The sequence below is a fragment of the Coregonus clupeaformis genome, chromosome 27 (assembly GCF_020615455.1).
Source record: "Coregonus clupeaformis isolate EN_2021a chromosome 27, ASM2061545v1, whole genome shotgun sequence".
NCBI lineage: Eukaryota > Metazoa > Chordata > Actinopteri > Salmoniformes > Salmonidae > Coregonus > Coregonus clupeaformis.
In genome coordinates this window covers 29798818-29817638 of record NC_059218.1, presented here as the reverse complement: position 1 = coordinate 29817638, position 18821 = coordinate 29798818, and the positions used below count along the sequence as shown (strand labels likewise).

The following is an 18821-nucleotide window of genomic DNA, read 5'->3' as shown; positions in this document are numbered from 1 at the left end:
GGTATACTCTAACTTTGCCCAAAATGTGAAAAATCCTACAAGTTTTTTTGTGTTCCTATAGATTTTTCAGATTCAGAACATTTGATGGTCTAAGTCCTCAACAATGCTTAAACCACGACAATCTGATTAGGTAGGCCTGTCAAGGCCTGGCTCCCCAGTGGTTGGGCCTGTGTCCACCCAGGCCCATCCATGTCTACGCCCTGATGCAAACAGCACATGATGACAATTGCACATCACAAATAACCTACTAACCAACACTTCGGACTAAACCTTTTCAATACCTGGTTTGCATACCCATTGTTGCCTTAGTTAGCGGTTACATTTCTGTGAGCTGCTCCATGCCAAAACCAGTTGAGAGCTGCACACTCTTGCTGCCAGCAGATGATATTACGCTGAAACTAGGCTGTGTGGCACACATGTGAATATATTTCACGTGCTTTGCGATTGTGTAGGCTACTTTGTGCATGATTTCTCTATTGTACTACATAATTGATAAGTCGTATACCTCCACTACACTACTTTGATACGCATCAGTAGGGATTAAGAAGTGAGTATACACAATGCCCACTGAAAAACAAAGTGGGTCTACAGTTACCTGCGTATAACCTCCGCTACACCACTGGCCCTAAAAAAACATGTCTATAATAGATAAGGCTGTTAAGATATTAATGTTTTAAGAAAGGAGTGTATATATTTGGCCTGGCAAAGCGGTTTTATGCGCTGCCTGAAGTCTTTTGACTCCGCTGGTCTCAGGAAGAATTACAAGTCCTCACTGTCCGAGACCGAGTCAAGACCAAGTACAAATGTATCCGACACTGAGACAAGACCGTGACACTCAATATGTGGACTTCAAAATGTGGACCGAGACCGTCTCGAGTACTACAACACTGGTGTGAGGACTCATGCAGCTGAATTTTGAATATGTTGAAGTCTGAATTATTTTAATTATTTCTGTATAGACAGGAGTAGGCTAATTAGGCTATATAATTTTGCCAATTTAGTTCAATTTACATTAGGGGAAGCTTAGTTTATGGAGGGAGGTGCATGTATCCGTACCTGCCAGGCTGATCTGGGTATTTCTGTTTGCAGTAGGCCTCCAGAGAGGCGTAGACCTTCTCTCTCAAAGCCTCCACCTCACCTGGGTTTGACAAGCCTTTAGAGTCTGAGGAGAGACACACAGCACTGCATCAGACAACCAGTCACAACAGTCACAGGATATCAAATGTGGATTTATGCATGTCTGTACAAATACAGCTTTGTGTGTACATTCAAGCATGTGTGTTTATGTGTGTGTGTGTGTGTTAAATATAATATGCCTTTGTGTCTGTGGGTGTACATGTAGATGTGAGACAGGGAGTGCTAGTGCTAAACAGCAGTGGACAGGCTGGCTGCCCCTAAGCCTAAGACCTGCCTGCTGCCATCAGAAGGCTTTAACACTAATTAGATCAAATGACATGTGATCTACCCTACTGGTCTTTGTCTCATATACATATGCAGGTTAATTCTCCCCATTACACAGCCTGGATGAGGCAACACATATAGGCCATGTCTATGACCTTGTGTTTTCCACTCTGGCAAGAGGTTGGATAACCCTACATTCAGAGGCAATTTGCAGTAGAACTTGTTCTTTGCTTTGGCTATCTTACAAGAAACTTTTTTTTCCTTCAAACATTTTATTTTCATTTTCAATACATCACAGTCACCAACAACGACAACATAACATAACACTTCTGGGTCCGTATCCACAAAGCATCTCAGAAAAGGTCCTAGGAATCCTGTTAAAACCTGTTTTAAGACAACAACAAAAAACTCCCAGCTCAGAGTGGGTTTTAGGATGATGTTACACTGCCCAGACAAACTCTGATCTAGGAGTAAAGTCAACTCATACATTTTACATTGACATTTTAGTCATTTAGCAGACGCTCGTATCCAGAGCAACTTACAATTAGTGCATTCATCTTAAGATAGCTAGGTGAGACAACAACACATCACAATCATATCAAGTACATTTTCCCTCAACAAGGTATTTATCAGTAAAATCAGTGCTAGTAGCAAAAGACAGGGATTCTCAGCATTTACAACAAATGTTCTACCCCTAGACACTTTATGTATACGGGCCCTGATTCAACATTTAATACAACACATTTCTGGATCTGATTGGTTACCACTGAGCAAGTATTTGTTTTAAAGGAAACTGAAAAGGCCTGAATACAGCAATACTCTCATCTCAACGCGTGAAAGTTATTTAAGATACTCTTCAGAGGAAATTAAAGATGCATCATAAAAGTTTATCTCAGCTGGTAATCACGACAGTTTGAGGTACCGCACAAGAAAGATAGTGATGAAGCTCATTGGCATTGTTGCAAATGATGGGGAATAACCAATCGCGATGAGGCATCGCCAGGTGTGATTTCTATAGTACGCTTCAGACAACCACGGTTAATGTGACTGTAAATCAAATGTTGCATTGATAAAACGAATGATATAATTTTCATCTGACACGATCACTTTGCCTACTCTTAATTATTGCCTAATATGTTGGCATGCATAACCATATCTTTTTTTATTTCACCCCCTTTTACGATCTTGTCTCATCGCTGCAACTCCCCAACGGGTGGCAAAGGTTGAGTCACGCATCCTCTGAAACATGACCCGCCAAATCACGCTTCTTAACACCCGCCTGCTTAACCCGGAAGCCAGCCGCACCAATGTGTCAGAGGAAACACCGTCCAACTGACGACTGAGGTCAGCCTGCAGGCGCCCGGCCTACCACAAGGAGTCACTAGAGTGCGATGAGCCAAGTAAAGCCCCCCCCGGCCAAACCCTCCCCTAACCCGGACGATGCTGGGCCAACTGTGCGCCGCCCTATGGGACTCCTGATCACGGCCAGTTGTGATACAGCCTGGGATCGAACCCAGGTCTGTAGTGACGCCTCTAGCACGGCGATGCAGTGCCTTAGACCGCTGCGCCACTTGTGAGGCCCTGCATAACTTTTTTTTAACCAATGCTGATGGTTGTTAATAGAGGAACTTTAAAAAATATTACAGTTTTAACAACTCTAAAATGCTTTGGCATCAAGTCACTTGCCGATAATGTTGAACACAATTAAAGTTAACATAAGCCCTAGATGCCTTCAATTGCCCAATTCATAGGCATGTGTAGGCAACTTTTCTAATAACATAATGTTGCACTCCAAAGGGATAACTTGAAATAACATGATGTAGGTAATTAAATAACAGAAAGAAAAATGTGTTTATTTATTAGCCTAGTGGTTATAAGTATTTAGGCATATCATGTGAAATAGGCCTCACGTGAAATCATTGTCAAAAGCGCAAGAGATACTGTTGCATGTAGGTCTAGATTATTAATGGATTGATCATATTAAAACATGAATATCAAAACATTCTTTGAACAACTCGAAAGCAATTGCATGTGGCACAGGAACCATTGACTCGCTGCATTTTTCAATTATCAAGACACCTGCTTGTTAGGACAGCTTATGAGGTCTCCTAAACATCTGTCGATTAGGTGGGACTAAAGAGGCTTCATGCATAGCTTTTATTTTGACCTATAAGAGTAGGAGTAAAATGTCTCTATTCTCAGCATTTACAACAAATGTTCTACTCCTAGACACTTTATGTATACGGGCCCGGATTCAACATTTAATACAACACATTTCTGGATCTGATTGGTTACAACTGAGCAAGTATTTGTTTTAAAGGAAACTGAAAAGGCTTGAATACAGCAATACTCTCATCTCAGTGTGGGAAAGGACTCAGCCCCTCTGTATCCCAGCATTCCCCTGTTAGGCTATCTCTGTGAGATGCTCCTAATTAGGGGAAAGTAGGCTGTGAAGTGTTCCAGAGCCAGGGCTATAACAGAGTGACCCAGGAGCACAGAGGATCAGTCTGTCCTGGGAGAATGAGGCCCGGCGGCACGTTCCCACACTGCTCTTTGTCTCCGGGGCCACGGCACAGACTCGTTAAAGACAAGGAGCGCGTCTGGTGCCAGCTGGGCATGGCTGGCACGGGCACTCAGCATGGTAATTAAGTTAACCCTGGCTGTACCATAGAGCAGAGGGCTAGCAGAGGGCTAGCAGAGGGCAAGCAGAGGGCTAGCAGAGGGCTAGCAGAGGGCTAGCAGAGGGCTAGCAGAGGGCTAGCAGAGGGCTAGCAGAAGGTTGGAGGCTAGAGGCTGTCTGTGGGCACTGTGGGCAGAGTGTTGCGGGCCACATAACTGCCATGCCACTTACGTGGGTGGGAAAAACCACGTCAGGAACATGGGTCTGGTGGGTGATGGTGGTGTGTGTGTGTATCACTCAACCAATCAATCAAATGTATTTATAAAGCCCTTTTTACATCAGCAGATGTCACAAAGTGCTTATACAGAACCCAGCCTAAAACCCCAAAGAGTAAACAATGCAGATGTAGAAGCACGGTGGCTAGGAAAAACTACCTAGAAAGGCAGGAACCTAGGAAGAAACCTATAGAGGAACCAGGCTCTGAGGGGTGGCCAGTCCTCTTCTGGCTGTGCCGGGTAGAGATTATAAGAGTACTTGGCCACGTTCATAGATGACCAGCAGAGTCAAATAATAATCACTGTGGTTGTAGAAGGTGCAACAAGTCAGCACCTCAGAAGTAACTGTCAGTTGGCATGTCATAGCTGAGCATTCAGAGGTCGAGACAGCAGGTGCGGTAGAGAGGGAGAGAGAGAGAGAGAGGAGAGAGAGAGAGAGAGAGAGAGAGAGAGAGAGAGAGAGAGAGAGAGAGAGAGAGCGAGAGAGCGAGAGAGCGAGAGAGAGAGGGAGAGGGTCGAAAACAGCAGGTCCAGGACAAGGTAGCACGTCCAATGAACAGGTCAGGGTTCCATAGCCACAGGCAGAACAGTTGAAACTAGAGCAGCAGCACGACAAGGAGGGTGTATTATGGTCCTTGAGGGCCACACAGTATAATAGTGTACTGGTATCATGTGCAGTCATTGTTTGGGAGGTTAAAGTAGCAGGAACATATGTATTAAAGCAGAACCCTTTATTGTGTTATTATAATCTAATAATCTAATCTAAAAGGTTCTGGATGAAAGGAGTGGTAGGAGTGTATGTATGTGATACCTGGGTTGAAGAGGACGATGGCTCGAAGGCACCCCAGCTCTGTCTTGTCCATCTGCATGTCTCTCATCTTGGACACCAGCTCTGTGAGCACTCTGGATGGAGAGAGGGAGAGACACAGACAGGCTCTTAGAGATCTAACCATCAGTCAGCAACACCTCAGGAGGTCACCGTTCATTACACCCTCCCTTATCTACAGGTGAAACTCAATGGAAACTCAATACAAATCAATTGACAACACGGCCCCACTGCCCTGAAACACATGGGATGTTCAACCAGCTAGAAATCGTACAGCCCTGCCTACACCACGTAATTCAAGCTGCTTAGAACATGGCTGATAAAAGGAAATACATGAACGACATAGCGCAAACACAATCACAGACTGTAACCGAACACTGACATTCCCGGCGCCCGCGTGTGACATCACTAGGCAGGCAGCGTTTCGTTTTGGGAGTATGACGCGACCACTCAAACTCCTCACCCCTCTCTGACTCCGTCCCGCCTGCTCTCTTTCTCTCTCTCCCTCTCCCTCTGTCTCTCTTTCAAGTCAATTGCAACTCTTAGCTCATCCTAATTTAATTTGCCTGTTGGAACAATGAGAGTAAAAAAAGACTTGCGTGTTTAAGTTAACCTCCCTCTTCATTTGTATGGCGGAAAGGAGAGAAGAGAAGAGAAGAGAAGAGAAGAGAAGAGAAGAGAAGAGAAGAGAAGAGAAGAGAAGAGAAGAGAAGAGAAGAGAAGAGAAGAGAAGAGAAGAGAAGAGAAGAGAAGAGAAGAGAAGAGAAGAGAAGAGAAGAGAAGAGAAGAGAAGAGAAGAGAAGAGGAGCAGATAGAGCTTCATTATCAGTCATCTTAATGCTTCCCCAGTTAATGCAAAGATGTAATCCATCCATTAGAAGTAGTGAAATGGCAGTATGCTAATCACTGAGCACAGATTCCCAGCTGGGGATAGAGGGAGAGAGAGAGAGATGGAGAGAGAGAGAGAGTGTGGGGGGGGGGAGAAAGAGAGGGTGAGAGATAAGAGAGAAAGGGAGAAAGAGAGCAGAGGGAGAGAAAGATGGGAAAGAGAGAGAGAGAGAGTGACAGCTGTTGCCCTCAAAAGAACACTTCAGTTGGTGACTCAGCATGCCAGGGGACACAGGGTTTAGAGCATTGGCGCGCTTTACAATACAATGTGTTGGATTGATCTCACAGTGGATGGTCTTTTCAACTTCTGTGTACACTGAGAAAACATATCTTGATACTGTTCTTTTGTATTCATTCTTCTATAAAAATGTGACTTTAAAAAACAAACAATGCGACAATAGGCATAAAATGTGATTAATGGAAAAGAAGGTCAATATCAGCTTCGGAATAGGCACAGCCTGCCATGGGATTGCAGTCAAAAGAGTGGGATTTAATCAGGAATGCATACAAATAGATTCTTTAAAAATTTCTGTCTGAGCAGGTCTCCATCTCTCTGTGAGGTCCGTCACCTGTAGCCAAACATATTTAATGAATATCTGTTAATCAATAATAAGAGCAATCTCTGTTGTGCATCACTACCTCTTCTTCTGACAGAGCCTTTTCACTGTTATAGGTCAGGGTCTACTTTTTTCTTGCCCTAATTGTGGAAACTTTGCATAGCAACCAACAAAAATGTATTTCACAAAGCTGATTGTATCAAGCCAGTGCCAACAGGGTAATCTTGACTACCTGTCAAAAATGGCTCCCACTCCAGCACTGTGGGCACTGTTACGATGGACGTGTAGCCCTGTTGCTAGGAGGATCCCATCTTTCACCGCTATCGAACGATGTGAGAAGGATGCGATGAGGAGCTCATTCCACCCTGAGGGAAAAAAGAGAAGACAGAGAAGAAAGAATAAGAAGAGAGATAAAGAGTGAAAACCTAGTACAAAGTTCATCAAGTTGCATTCAACATTCAAACTAAATTGAGCTGACAACAAGGGAAGGGAATTCCAATTAATCAATTCTAGGCTGAATAGGCAAACCAGAAAGCTCTTTCATGCATAGGCTGTGGGCCATTAGCAGCCCATCTCAGACGTGCTTTCCAGAGAGACAAGTGTTTAACAGGGTGTACTGCGCCTGCCATCCCAATAAAGGCAACACACTTGATATACCAAGCGAGGGTAAGGCACGGAGAGCTCTGTGCTGTTTGAGTGACAAGGTTCCTTTAACTGTTCTGCCTAGCAACACTCTCCGCTTTTCCCCAGAGTTGAGTTGGGAATGAGAGGGGCTGGGATGCTTTCATCTGTGAGACAGCAGAACTAAAGTGGTTATTTATAGAAGACGTGAGCTGAGCGCTGAGTAGAAGAGAGAGGACCCTCTCAGCTAGCTCCAGAACAGCTCTTCGCAGAAGGTCTCACTCTCTCCATCACTATGGGTACCCAGAAGGAGAACGGTTAGAATGGGTAGGAGAGGGATAGAGAGATGGATGGAGGGATGGATGGGCTTCCTCAGGGTGAGTTTGGAAGTGAACTGTGTAATTTCTAAGTGATAATGCCCGAGAAGCCGGTGTTTAGAGGATATATTGGCACAGGTGCCAATGTATCCTCCAAACATTGGCTTCGAGGGCATTATCACTTTTATACAACGGGTTACCAACATATTCAAATAATGATTTACATATTTTTATTAAAAACGTTATTTTTATGAATTTATTTATACTATTTCATCCTTCCACAAGATATTGTCCTGACACAAATCTAGGGTTGCTACCCAAGCCGGCTGGTCGTTCATTCTATTGCCAGAGACGCAACCCAATCGTTCAGTCTTTTTGTTCTGCATCTATGGACGCGACCCAGTTGTTCGTTCTAAATGTTCCATTGCCATACTGGCTGGCAACGTTTTTACCCCTTGCTTGCTAGCTAGCCAACTATGGCTAACTTACAGTCACGTCAAACAGTGCAGCCAGAATAACAACGAAGTAGCTGCATTTGTTTAAGCTTTTTTCTAGTGACATTTATTTGGATACATCCGTAACAATGAGCTAATGATGCGTGATTTCACCTGGCATAGAACATGTGCTCTCTTGTCAGGACACTGTTGTTCGATAGCTAACCAAGAACACAGCTAACACAATCACTTCAAACTGAAGCTGGAAAGACTTCAAACTAGCTGCACTTCGTTTCGTTTTACCTGTTTTCTATTGATAGTTCTTTGTATAAATCCATAAAAATGATGCTGATTCATGATTTCGACTGGCTGAGAAACACTGCCTTCCTGTCTGTCTCATCCCGACTCCCGACACGTTCATTACTATGGGACAGCTGGAGATCGAATTTGAATATTGGAACAATGTTGCAAATGTCGGAGAGACAGACAGCAAGGTTTACACAAATCTCCGCTGTTGAAAACCAAATGATAGTCTAAAAGAAATGAGAGATAATGTCTAGATGCTTTTTTAGTGGAGATCAAGTTTATAAATTGCCTGGCTAGGCTGATGAGACAGTGGATTGCGCAGTCAGATGGAACAGAGTAAATAGGCATTTTAACGTCATAGATTTCGCCGGTGGTAACTTGTGGAATAGACAACGGCTGGAATGTGGGTTTAACCAATCAGCTTTCAGGATTAGACCCACCCGTTGTATAAGGAGCGACAAGAAATCAGCAAGGGCAACATATATGGAAAACACTTTAAACACCCTCACAAAGAATGATAGCATACATAAAGAATATGACAGATTATTCATTATATGAGATCTGCTGCTCTTGACTTCAGACAAATAGCCTACAAATAGCCTACAAATAGCCTACAAAGCCCATAATGCTGCAGTGACCTGCCCATGAGGATGCTGATGTGTTCTGATGAATGTTCATGACCTGGTTGTGTTGAACTCACCTGCTCGTAGGAGGATGACCTGGTCGTCCAGGGGCAGCTCAGAGAAGTGGGGGATCCTCTTGGCCCATTCCACTAGTGTAAAGAGCTGCTTGTCGGCTGCTTGGCAGATGTTAGTCACCGGGTCGTTGGGCTAGAGAGAGACACATGGGAAGGCTTGCTGTCAGAAATACATTTAGCAAAGACTGAAAGATACTTAAGTGATAATGCCTGAAAAGCCAGTGTTTGGATGATATATTGGCACGGATGTTGCAAACCGTGCCAAGATATCCTCCAAACACCGGCTTCAAGGGCATTATCACTTTTATACAACGGGTTACCAACATATTCAAATAATGATTTACATATTTTCATAAAAAATGCTATTTTGATTAATTTATTCATACTATTTCATCCTTCCACAAGATATAGTCCCGACACAAATCTAGGGTTGCTACCCAAGCTGGCTAGTCGTTCATTCTATCGGTTCGGTTGCCAGAGACGCGACCCAGTCGTTAACTCTTTTTGTTCTGTAACTATGGAAACGAGCCAGTCGTTCGTTCTAAATGTTCTATTGCCATACTGGCTGGCAACGTTCTTATCCATTGCTTGCTAGCTAGCCAACTACGGCTAACTTACAGTGATGTCAAACAGTGCAGCCAGAATAACAACAAAGTATCTCCATTTGAATTTGTTTAAGCTGTTTTCTAGTGACATTTATTTGGATACATCCATAACAATGAGCTAATGATGCGCGATTTCACCTGGCATAGAAAATGTGCTCTCTCGTCAGGACACTGTTGTTCAGAGGAGCTAGCCAACAACACAGCTAACACAATAACTTCAAACTGAAGCTGGAAAGACTGCAAACTAGCTGCACTTCGTTTTGTTTAACCTGTTTTCTATTGATAGTTATTTGTGTATAAATCCATAAAAATGATGCTGATTCATGATTTCGACTAGCTGAGAAAAGCTGCCTGCCTGTCTGTCTCATCCCGACTTCCGACACGTTCATTATTATTGGACAGCTGGAGATTGAATTTGAATATTGAAACAATGTTGCAAATGTTGGAGAGACAGACAGCAAGGTTTACACAAATCTCTGCTGTTGAAAACTAAATGTTAGTCTAAAAGAAATGTGAGATAGATGCTTTTTACAGTGGAGATCAAGTTTATAAATTGCCTGGCTAGATTGCGCAGTGGATTGCGCAGTCAGATGGAACAGAGTAAATAGGCATTTTAACTTCATAGATTTAGCCAGTGGTAACTTGTGGAATAGACACCGGCTGGAATGCGGTTTTAACCAATCAGCATTCAGGATTAGACCCAACCTTTGTATAAATTGCGACGTGTGTGGTTGAGTGTGTATTATGCGAACACACTGTGTGCATGTGCATTCTTGCTGCATACAGTGTGTGTATGTTTTGGCTGTGGCAGTTGAGTGTCATGTGGAGCTGTCCTCTCCAGTGGATAAAGCTGTCCAGTCACAGCAGTGCACCACCGGGTGAGAGAGGAGCACAGGGCCTGATCCACTGAGCTAAGACCCCCCACACACACATCCCTGCCTTGTGAATGATCACCTCTGAGGAGGAGCGAGCAGGAAGGCAAAACAAACAATGATTCTGTCCCAGTCGGAGGAGGAAATACCTGCAGAGAAGTTTCAGTAAAAAATCACTCTCTCCAAGCAAGCAATTCCTTTGGAACACTTCTAACTACAGAAGGCCATTTGGAGTGTTCAGACAGAGAGCAAACAAATGTTGAACTGACACAGAGTTAAGGAACAAGTGTTTGGGCATTCAAGTGTGAATTCATTTCATGAGTGAGAGTGCGAGAATGGGTCTTAAAAGGGCAATTCCACCACTTTTCAACCGTACTACCTTACTCACTATCTCCAGCACAATAGCAGAGTCTACGGCGCATTTCTATGTTTTGTAGAAAAAGAAATAAAGCTGCATGTTTTGAAAATCACTGTTTTTTTGCTTTTAATCCTAGCCTGTGATGTCACAGAAAAGTATTTTTTAGGACCTTTCTTCTTATCATTTTAACCACAAATCATAGAAATGCAGCGTTTTCACATATGTAGACACTGATTTGGTGCTGGATATAATGAATATGAGGTTGAAAAGTGGCGGAATTGCCCTTTAAGAAATAGTTTTCAAGAAAGCTAAACAAGTTACAGTCTCTGGAATTCTATGGACTAGTGAGATTATATGCTCACTCACCACCTGGTTTATATTCTTGACTCAGACAGAGTAAAGTCTGGATGAAAAAGGTAAAAATGTAAAGTATATGGTCAAAGGCTGAAAAGGTTGCATCTCATGATCAAGAGAGTGGACAACATGAAAAAGAGAGACCTGAAAGATGAACTGAGAGAGAGAGAGAGAGAGAGAGAGAGAGAGAGAGAGAGAGAGAGAGAGAGAGAGAGAGAGAGATAGAGTGTAGGATGAAATACAGATGTGAATTGGACAAGGGCAAAGAAAGTTTTCGAAGCCATCAAACTGGAGGCCTCACTGGAGGCCTCACTCAACCTAGGAGGAAACTGTGGGCAGTGAAGGAGGCAACCACTTCTAATGTATAAACATATCCAGTGGAGAGAGAAAATAGGGCCTCATCAATGTTATCAATAACAAAAACGTATCTTGTCTCGTTCCCCAACTTCTCTCTCTCCCCAAATCCCACAGATCAATGCTGAAAGTTCGGAAGATCTCAACTACAACTGTAGCTCTCTGGAGAAGATTAGTGTAAGATGAGAAAAATTCATTGCACCTCCTCTTCTTTCCATTCTTCCTCTACTTCTATCGCTCAGGCCTAAGACTACCCACTCCATCCCCCCTTCTTCCTTCCTCCCTCCCTATAGTGTGAAACTCTCACTGACAGCCAAGAATCAGAGACGACCGTTTGAAATATGAAACAGTATGAAACAGTTAACCAGACACAAAGCCAGGACTGTTTTGAAAACTGAAAGTAGTTTTAATTTGGGAGAAGAAAAAAAAGTATCTTATAAATATTTAAGCATCTGATCTCTGTGGGAGTCGTTGTGGACCGCAGGGCTCAGAGCGACAGTTTTTCCGCCTGTATTTCTCCTTCAAACACATAAACAGATCCGCTAATTCATTCCAAAGGCAGCCGCAGCCCAAACAAAAAAATAAAAGGGGCTGTATCTTGTGTCTCTGCCGAGGCCTCTCAAAAGAATACAACTCCCAGAGTTCTCGTTAAACACGGTGAAGGCTCATGAATATTGCATGGCTCTCTTAGCCGTGTTTACACTGACCTCGTTTCTCACTGTATACACCATGAAGATGACAGGAGAGAACAGAGACCACACTCCTGCCATGATCACATATTACCTTACTGTAAGGTGGGTGGGAAGACACCAGTCAGAGGATGTTAGGGGGAGTCACAGTGGAAGAGAACACAATGCCTTCCGAGGTCTGGGAGAATAAAAATGACATGAACCTAGAAGTTCTATATTCTGTGCACATGTGGAACAGGGCCCAGATTCACAAAACACTTCTTACGCAAAAACGTAAGAAGCTTCTTAAGAACAAAATTAAGAAGTTCAAAAGATAGTTTGTAAGTGCAATTCCTCAAACATTTCTTAAGAATTCATGATTTTCTTACGAACTTATCAAATATCTTCTTACGAACTTCTTAACTATCTTCTTAAGATGATTGTCGCTAGGCAACCGAGCTAGCTAGCTAGCTATCTAGCTAGCAAGGACAATCATGTTAGTATATTTCTTACTGAGATTACTGGTCACTTTTTTTTATTGGATTTAAAACAATCAATACTGAAACTTTCAGATTAAGTTTGTGAGTGAATTAACATGTTAAATTGGTTTCATTAGCTTATTTTCTCTCTGCCTTGAGTTTAGCTATCTGTAATTAAGAACATTGTCACGGATTCTGCCGAGGCTGCTCCTCCTCCTTGTTCGGGCAGGCTTCGGCGTTCGTCGTCCCCGGAGTACTAGCTGCCACCGTTGAATGTTTCTATGTTTGATTGCTTTTGTCTGTCTATTACACCTGTGTCCGTTTGTGTCTGATTACGTGTTCTATAAGTTGCCTGTTTTGTATTGGTTAGGTTGTGTGTTGTTTTTTGCCTGTCCGTAGTGCTGCGTGTTTTCTCTGTCTGTTGTTTTATTGTTTACGCACAGTTTGCGTAATTGCTCGCCTCTGTTTTGTTTGAGGCCGTTCATTGTATCTTTACCTTGTGTTCTCACAAGTAAACTTTTTTGGGTTATCGGTTGTCCGCGTCTGGTGTGAAGATAGAGGTTGACCGTGTGTCGGCCGTGCGTAATTGGCAAACCCCAACCACTGTAAAAGAGGTGCAGCAGTTTTTGGGTTTTGCTAATTACTACCGGAGGTTTATCCGGGGCTTTGGACAGGTTGCAGCTCCCATTACGTCCCTGCTAAAGGGGGGTCCGGTTCATTTGCAGTGGTCAGCTGAGGCGGACAGGGCATTTGTCAAACTGAAGAACTTGTTCACCTCGGCTCCGGTGCTGGCGCATCCGGATCCCTCTTTACCATTCCAAGTAGAGGTAGACGCGTCCGAGGCCGGTATTGGGGCAGTCCTGTCGCAACGGTCCGGCACGCCACCTAAGCTCCGCTCCTGTGCGTTCTATTCTAAGAAGCTCAGCTCGGCGGAGCGTAATTATGACGTAGGGGACAGGGAGCTGTTAGCTGTAGTCCAGGCCCTAAAGGTGTGGAGGCATTGGCTTGAGGGGGCTCAACACCCTTTCCTCATTCTGACTGACCACCGTAACCTGGAGTACATCCGGGCAGCTAGGAGATTGAACCCTTGTCAGGCTAGGTGGAACATGTTCCTGACCCGGTTTGTTTTTAAGATCACATACATCCCAGGGTCCCAGAACGGTAAGGCAGACGCCCTGTCCCGGCGGTATGACACAGAGGAGAGGTCCATTGAGCCTACTCCCATTCTGCCGGAGTCTTGTCTGGTGGCTCCGGTGGTGTGGGAGGTCGATGCGGAGATCGAGCGGGCACTGCGTACCGACCCTACTCCCCCCGAGTGTCCTGTGGGGCGGACGTACATTCCGCTCGAGGTTCGTGACCGACTTATTTATTGGGCTCATACATCACCCTCCTCTGGACATCCAGGTATTGGCCGGACAGTGCACTGCCTTAGCGTGAAATACTGGTGGCCAATGTTAGCTAAGGATGTGAGGGTTTATGTCTCCTCCTGCTCGGTATGCGCCCAGTGTAAGGTGCCTAGACATTTGCCCAGGGGAAAGTTACATCCCCTGCCCGTTCCACAACGACCATGGTCCCACCTCTCGGTGGATTTTGTGACCGACCTTCCCCCCTCCCAGGGGAATACCACCATTTTGGTCGTTGTGGATCGGTTTTCCAAGGCCTGTCGTCTCCTCCCAATGCCGGGTCTCCCTACTGCCCTACAGACCGCTGAGGCCCTATTTACCCACGTGTTCCGGCACTATGGGGTCCCCGAGGATATTGTGTCTGACCGAGGTCCCCAGTTCACCTCCAGAGTCTGGGGGGCATTCATGGAACGCTTGGGGGTCTCGGTGAGCCTTACCTCGGGGTACCACCCAGAGAGCAATGGGCAGGTTGAACGAGTCAACCAGGATGTGGGTAGGTTTCTGAGGTCCTATTGCCAGGGCCGGCCGGAGGAGTGGTCTAGGTATATCCCCTGGGCAGAGATGGCCCAGAACTCTCTCCGCCACTCCTCCACCAATTTAACACCTTTCCAGTGTGTTTTAGGGTATCAGCCGGTCCTGGCACCATGGCACGAGAGCCAGATTGAGGCCCCTGCGGTGGATGAGTGGATTCGGTGCTCGGAGGAGACGTGGGACGCTGCCCATGTCCATCTGCAGCGGGCCATCAGTCGACAAAAGGCGAGCGCCGATCGCCACCGCAGTGAGGGACCGGTATACGCACCAGGAGATCGAGTCTGGCTCTCGACTCGAAACCTGCCCCTCCGCCTGCCCTGCCGGAAGCTGGGTCGGCGGTTTGTGGGGCCCTTTAAAGTCCTGAGAAGGTTGAACGAGGTGTGTTACAGGTTACAACTGCCTATTGATTACAAGAATATTAACCCCTCGTTCCATGTGTCTCTTCTCAGGCCGGTGGTATCTGGCCCACTCCAAGAAGATGAGATAGGAGAGACCCCTCCGCCCCCTTTGGACATCGAGGGGGCCCCGGCGTACAGGGTCCGGACCATCTTGGACTCGAGGCGCCGGATGAGTGGTCTCCAGTATCTCGTGGAGTGGGAGGGGTACGGTCCGGAGGAACGGTGCTGGGTGCCTAGGAGGGACATCCTAGATCCTCCTGACTGAGTTCCACCGTGGGCATCCCACGCGCCCGGGTCCGCGTCCTCCTGGCCGTCCCCGAGGCCGGGGTCGGCGCACGGCTGGAGCCGCGCGTCAAGGGGGGGGTACTGTCACGGATTCTGCCGAGGCTGCTCCTCCTCCTTGTTCGGGCAGGCTTCGGCGTTCGTCGTCCCCGGAGTACTAGCTGCCACCGTTGAATGTTTCTATGTTTGATTGCTTTTGTCTGTCTATTACACCTGTGTCCGTTTGTGTCTGATTACGTGTTCTATAAGTTGCCTGTTTTGTATTGGTTAGGTTGTGTGTTGTTTTTTGCCTGTCCGTAGTGCTGCGTGTTTTCTCTGTTTGTTGTTTTATTGTTTACGCACAGTTTGCGTAATTGCTCGCCTCTGTTTTGTTTGAGGCCGTTCATTGTATCTTTGCCTTGTGTTCTCACAAGTAAACTTTGTTGGACTAAGCTTCGGTGTCCTGCGGCTGACTCCCACACCACATTCACCTCAGCCTTGACAAACATTTCCAAGAAGAATCAATAACTTTATTTTCAAGAATGTAATTTCTTCTTAACTATTTTCTTACGATGAAATATAGGAAGAAGCTTAAGAACATTTTCAAGAACTTTATTGAGGAATAGCAACTTTTCATAAATGTATTTTTAAGTATAAAGTTAAGGAAAAAATGGTACTGTAAGGAAAAAATGGTACTGTAAGGCCAAGAGGGACCACCGTGACCTTACAGTACCCCTAGCTGTCTGTGAGATAAACTATTTTACATTCCTTCTCTGTGAACATCCTTCACTCTGGAGGATAGGGGGCCAGCTGATCATTTTCTGAAAGAGACGTAACCCTCCCCTGAGGAGAGACATAACCCTCCCCTGAGGAAGCGATAGAGAAGAGCGATAGTGGCAGGGGAAAGGGAGTGAGAGCGTTTGGGCTTATGAGAGACGTTTTGAGGACACCTCTTAATGCTTGCCGCAAACATTAGTGTTTTTTGTTCCAGACTGAATTGAAGGCTTTGGTGTGCATTATTCACAGCCAATATCCATCCCAGCCTATCCTCTCATAGAAATGCCTGGCTTGCATACCATCCTATGAAATGTGTATCACTTGTGGAGGGGAGAGATGAGAGACTGGCTTTTACGTTTTTCATATTCTGCTTAAACCACACTACAGTTGCGTGACAACAAAGAGAAATGTGGTAGTTAATAGATGATTTGTCCATAATCCAAATTTCCAACAAAATTGTGAGTTGAGAGTAAAGTCCTCATGATGGGTTCTTTGTTGAAGAAGAGTATTGAGAGTATCCTCAACCAAGTACCCTCTAAATAACATTAGCGCGCCTCTCTGTTTGGACAGACACAGGAGCGAGAGAGACAAATAGAGAGACAAAGAATTATACAACTTGACAGATTGAAGCAGCACACGAGGTTGGATAACACACACAGACAGAACGAGAAAAATGCATAGAGAAAGAGAGAGGGATAGAGAGAAAGAGCCAGACAGAGGAAGGAAAAAATCCCCAGAACGGCAGAATGATAGCATGTTACCCCCCTCTTCCCCATCCCTCCGTCCTTGAAGAGAAGGCCCTGGCCTGTCTGACTGGAGGCATGTTACTAACGCCTGTTTAACTCCTGTTCTAGGTCACCATGAGATAAACACACTTTATTCAGCTTGGCCAAACCCCGGTCATTAGACAGTGGCAGTCCCCATTCATGGTGTGCATTCACGGACCCTGGCCCTGGGATTCACTAACACACGGGTTAGTGGCTCCTAAATGAGGGCCTCCCAGACCAGAGGGGATCCTAATCACTGGGACTGCCTGCCAAGGGGACACCGCATGGGGACACATTCCAACACTGACTGTGCCTCTCTACCCTTGTTTAATCGACTCCTACGTTTTCATATGATTATGATGATCGTTTTCAGTATCAATTGAAATATCAGTAGAAGGTGAACTAGGTGGTTTCTCAGCAGTTGTCCTTAGCTAGGGCAAACTAGATGAATAAACATTTCACATATTACCCAATCTACATGGCCTACTGAACTACAACTCCCCATTACAATCATTACCTTAAATCATAGCAAGAAATAAACTAAAACCTAAAAGTCTGGATCCACTAGAAATTACCAAACATTACTTGAAAACGACCAAGACAACTGACAAACATAAATCAATTCCTGCAATGTATTTATCTGCCTTTATCAAAGCTAGACTTCTAGAAATGCTCAATTTCCTCCTCCATCTGCTGCGGGGGCGCCCCCTGTTGGTGTCAGAGCCCCAGCGGTGAGACGTACAGCGGAGCGGAGCACAGTAGTTACGGCAAGGCGAAGCCCAGACAGACACACACACACACACACAGAGTGCTTTAGTGTGTCAGAGAGCTGCCAGCCACTCCCCTGTGGCACCCCCCCTCCCCTCCCCTCTCCTTTACCCCTGTCCTCCCTAATGTCAACGATCAAGTACATTTCCATCTGCCCCAAAACACCTCCCATTTACTCACATAACAGCCTTCAGAGTTCTACCTTCACTTCACAGGACATTTCCCCCCCAGAACAGACAAGTCCCAGAAGAAGCACTCACTCTCTCCCTCCCTCCTTCCTCTGTCCCTCTCTCCCTCCTTCCCTCTCCTGCACAACTGCTCTGCGTCTGTTGTTCCGGTAGGATTCCTGAGAAACCCAGAGGTTGGGGAGATGCTGTCGGTAACACCTTCCTTAGATTAGACGATCAAATCACATACAACTGGTGTAGACTTTACCGTGAAATGCTTGCCTTACGAGGCCTTCCCAACAATGCAGAGTTTAAAAATAAAAATAGTAACACAAGAGGAATAAAATAAAATACACAAGAATGGAGTTACATAAAGGGAGTACCAGTACCAGAGCAATGTGCAGAGGTACGAGGTATTTGAGGTAGATACAGTGCATTTGGAAAGTATTCAGACCCCTTGACTTTTTCCACATTATGTTACGTTACAGCCTTATTCTAAAATGGATTAAATACATTTTTTCCCTCATCAATGTACACACAATAATCCATAATGACAAAGCGAAAACAGGTTTTTAGAAATTGTGTAGATTGATGAGGATTTTTATTGATTTAATCAATTTTAGAATAAGGCTGTAACATAACAAAATGTGGAAAAAGTCAAGGGGTCTGAATACTTTCCGAATGCACTGAATATGTGTGTGTAAACGGCTCCTGCTCTCCAGGACAGAGTACATGGTGAACAGTACACACAGTGTAGTGACTCACCGAGTTCGATGGCATGCCCAGGTTGGTCTCGATGTAGGTCTCTGTCTTGGGTTCCACAGCAAGCTCGGCCTCCAGGATCTTCTCCACGGGCATGTCCTCGTTGACGCTGCTGGTGGACTCCACCTCGTTCTCACTGCGCTCTTTGGCCCGCTGGCGCTCCTCCTGGACGGCTGCGTGTAACAAAACTGGTTCCGGTCACTACTGCTGCTGCGGTGTTGTCAAGTGTGTGCGGTGTTTGTGTGTGTGTGTGTTTGTGTGTGTTTGTGTGGATGTGTGTGTGTGTGTGTGTGTGTGTGTGTGTGTGTGTGTGTGTGTGTGTGTGTGTGTGTGTGTGTGTGTGTGTGTGTGTGTG

The 18821-nt window shown here is 45.2% G+C and overlaps 1 protein-coding gene across 5 annotated transcripts in view; it reads right to left on the bottom strand.

Moving 5' to 3' along the window:
* Positions 1 to 18821, bottom strand: part of LOC121541725 (retinoic acid receptor RXR-alpha-A) — a 152664-nt gene that overhangs the window by 8854 nt on the left and 124989 nt on the right. For 3 of the 5 annotated variants that reach the window (XM_041850981.2, XM_041850982.2, XM_041850985.2), the window contains exons 6-10: positions 18470 to 18654; positions 8946 to 9075; positions 6800 to 6932; positions 5108 to 5199; positions 1057 to 1162 (exon numbers count right to left, since the gene is read on the bottom strand). In XM_041850981.2, the coding sequence (XP_041706915.1) occupies positions 1057 to 1162; positions 5108 to 5199; positions 6800 to 6932; positions 8946 to 9075; positions 18470 to 18654 (646 nt within the window). The remainder of the gene's footprint in view (positions 1 to 1056; positions 1163 to 5107; positions 5200 to 6799; positions 6933 to 8945; positions 9076 to 18469; positions 18655 to 18821) is intronic. The other 2 variants (XM_041850983.2, XM_041850984.2) reach the window with 1 other exon arrangement.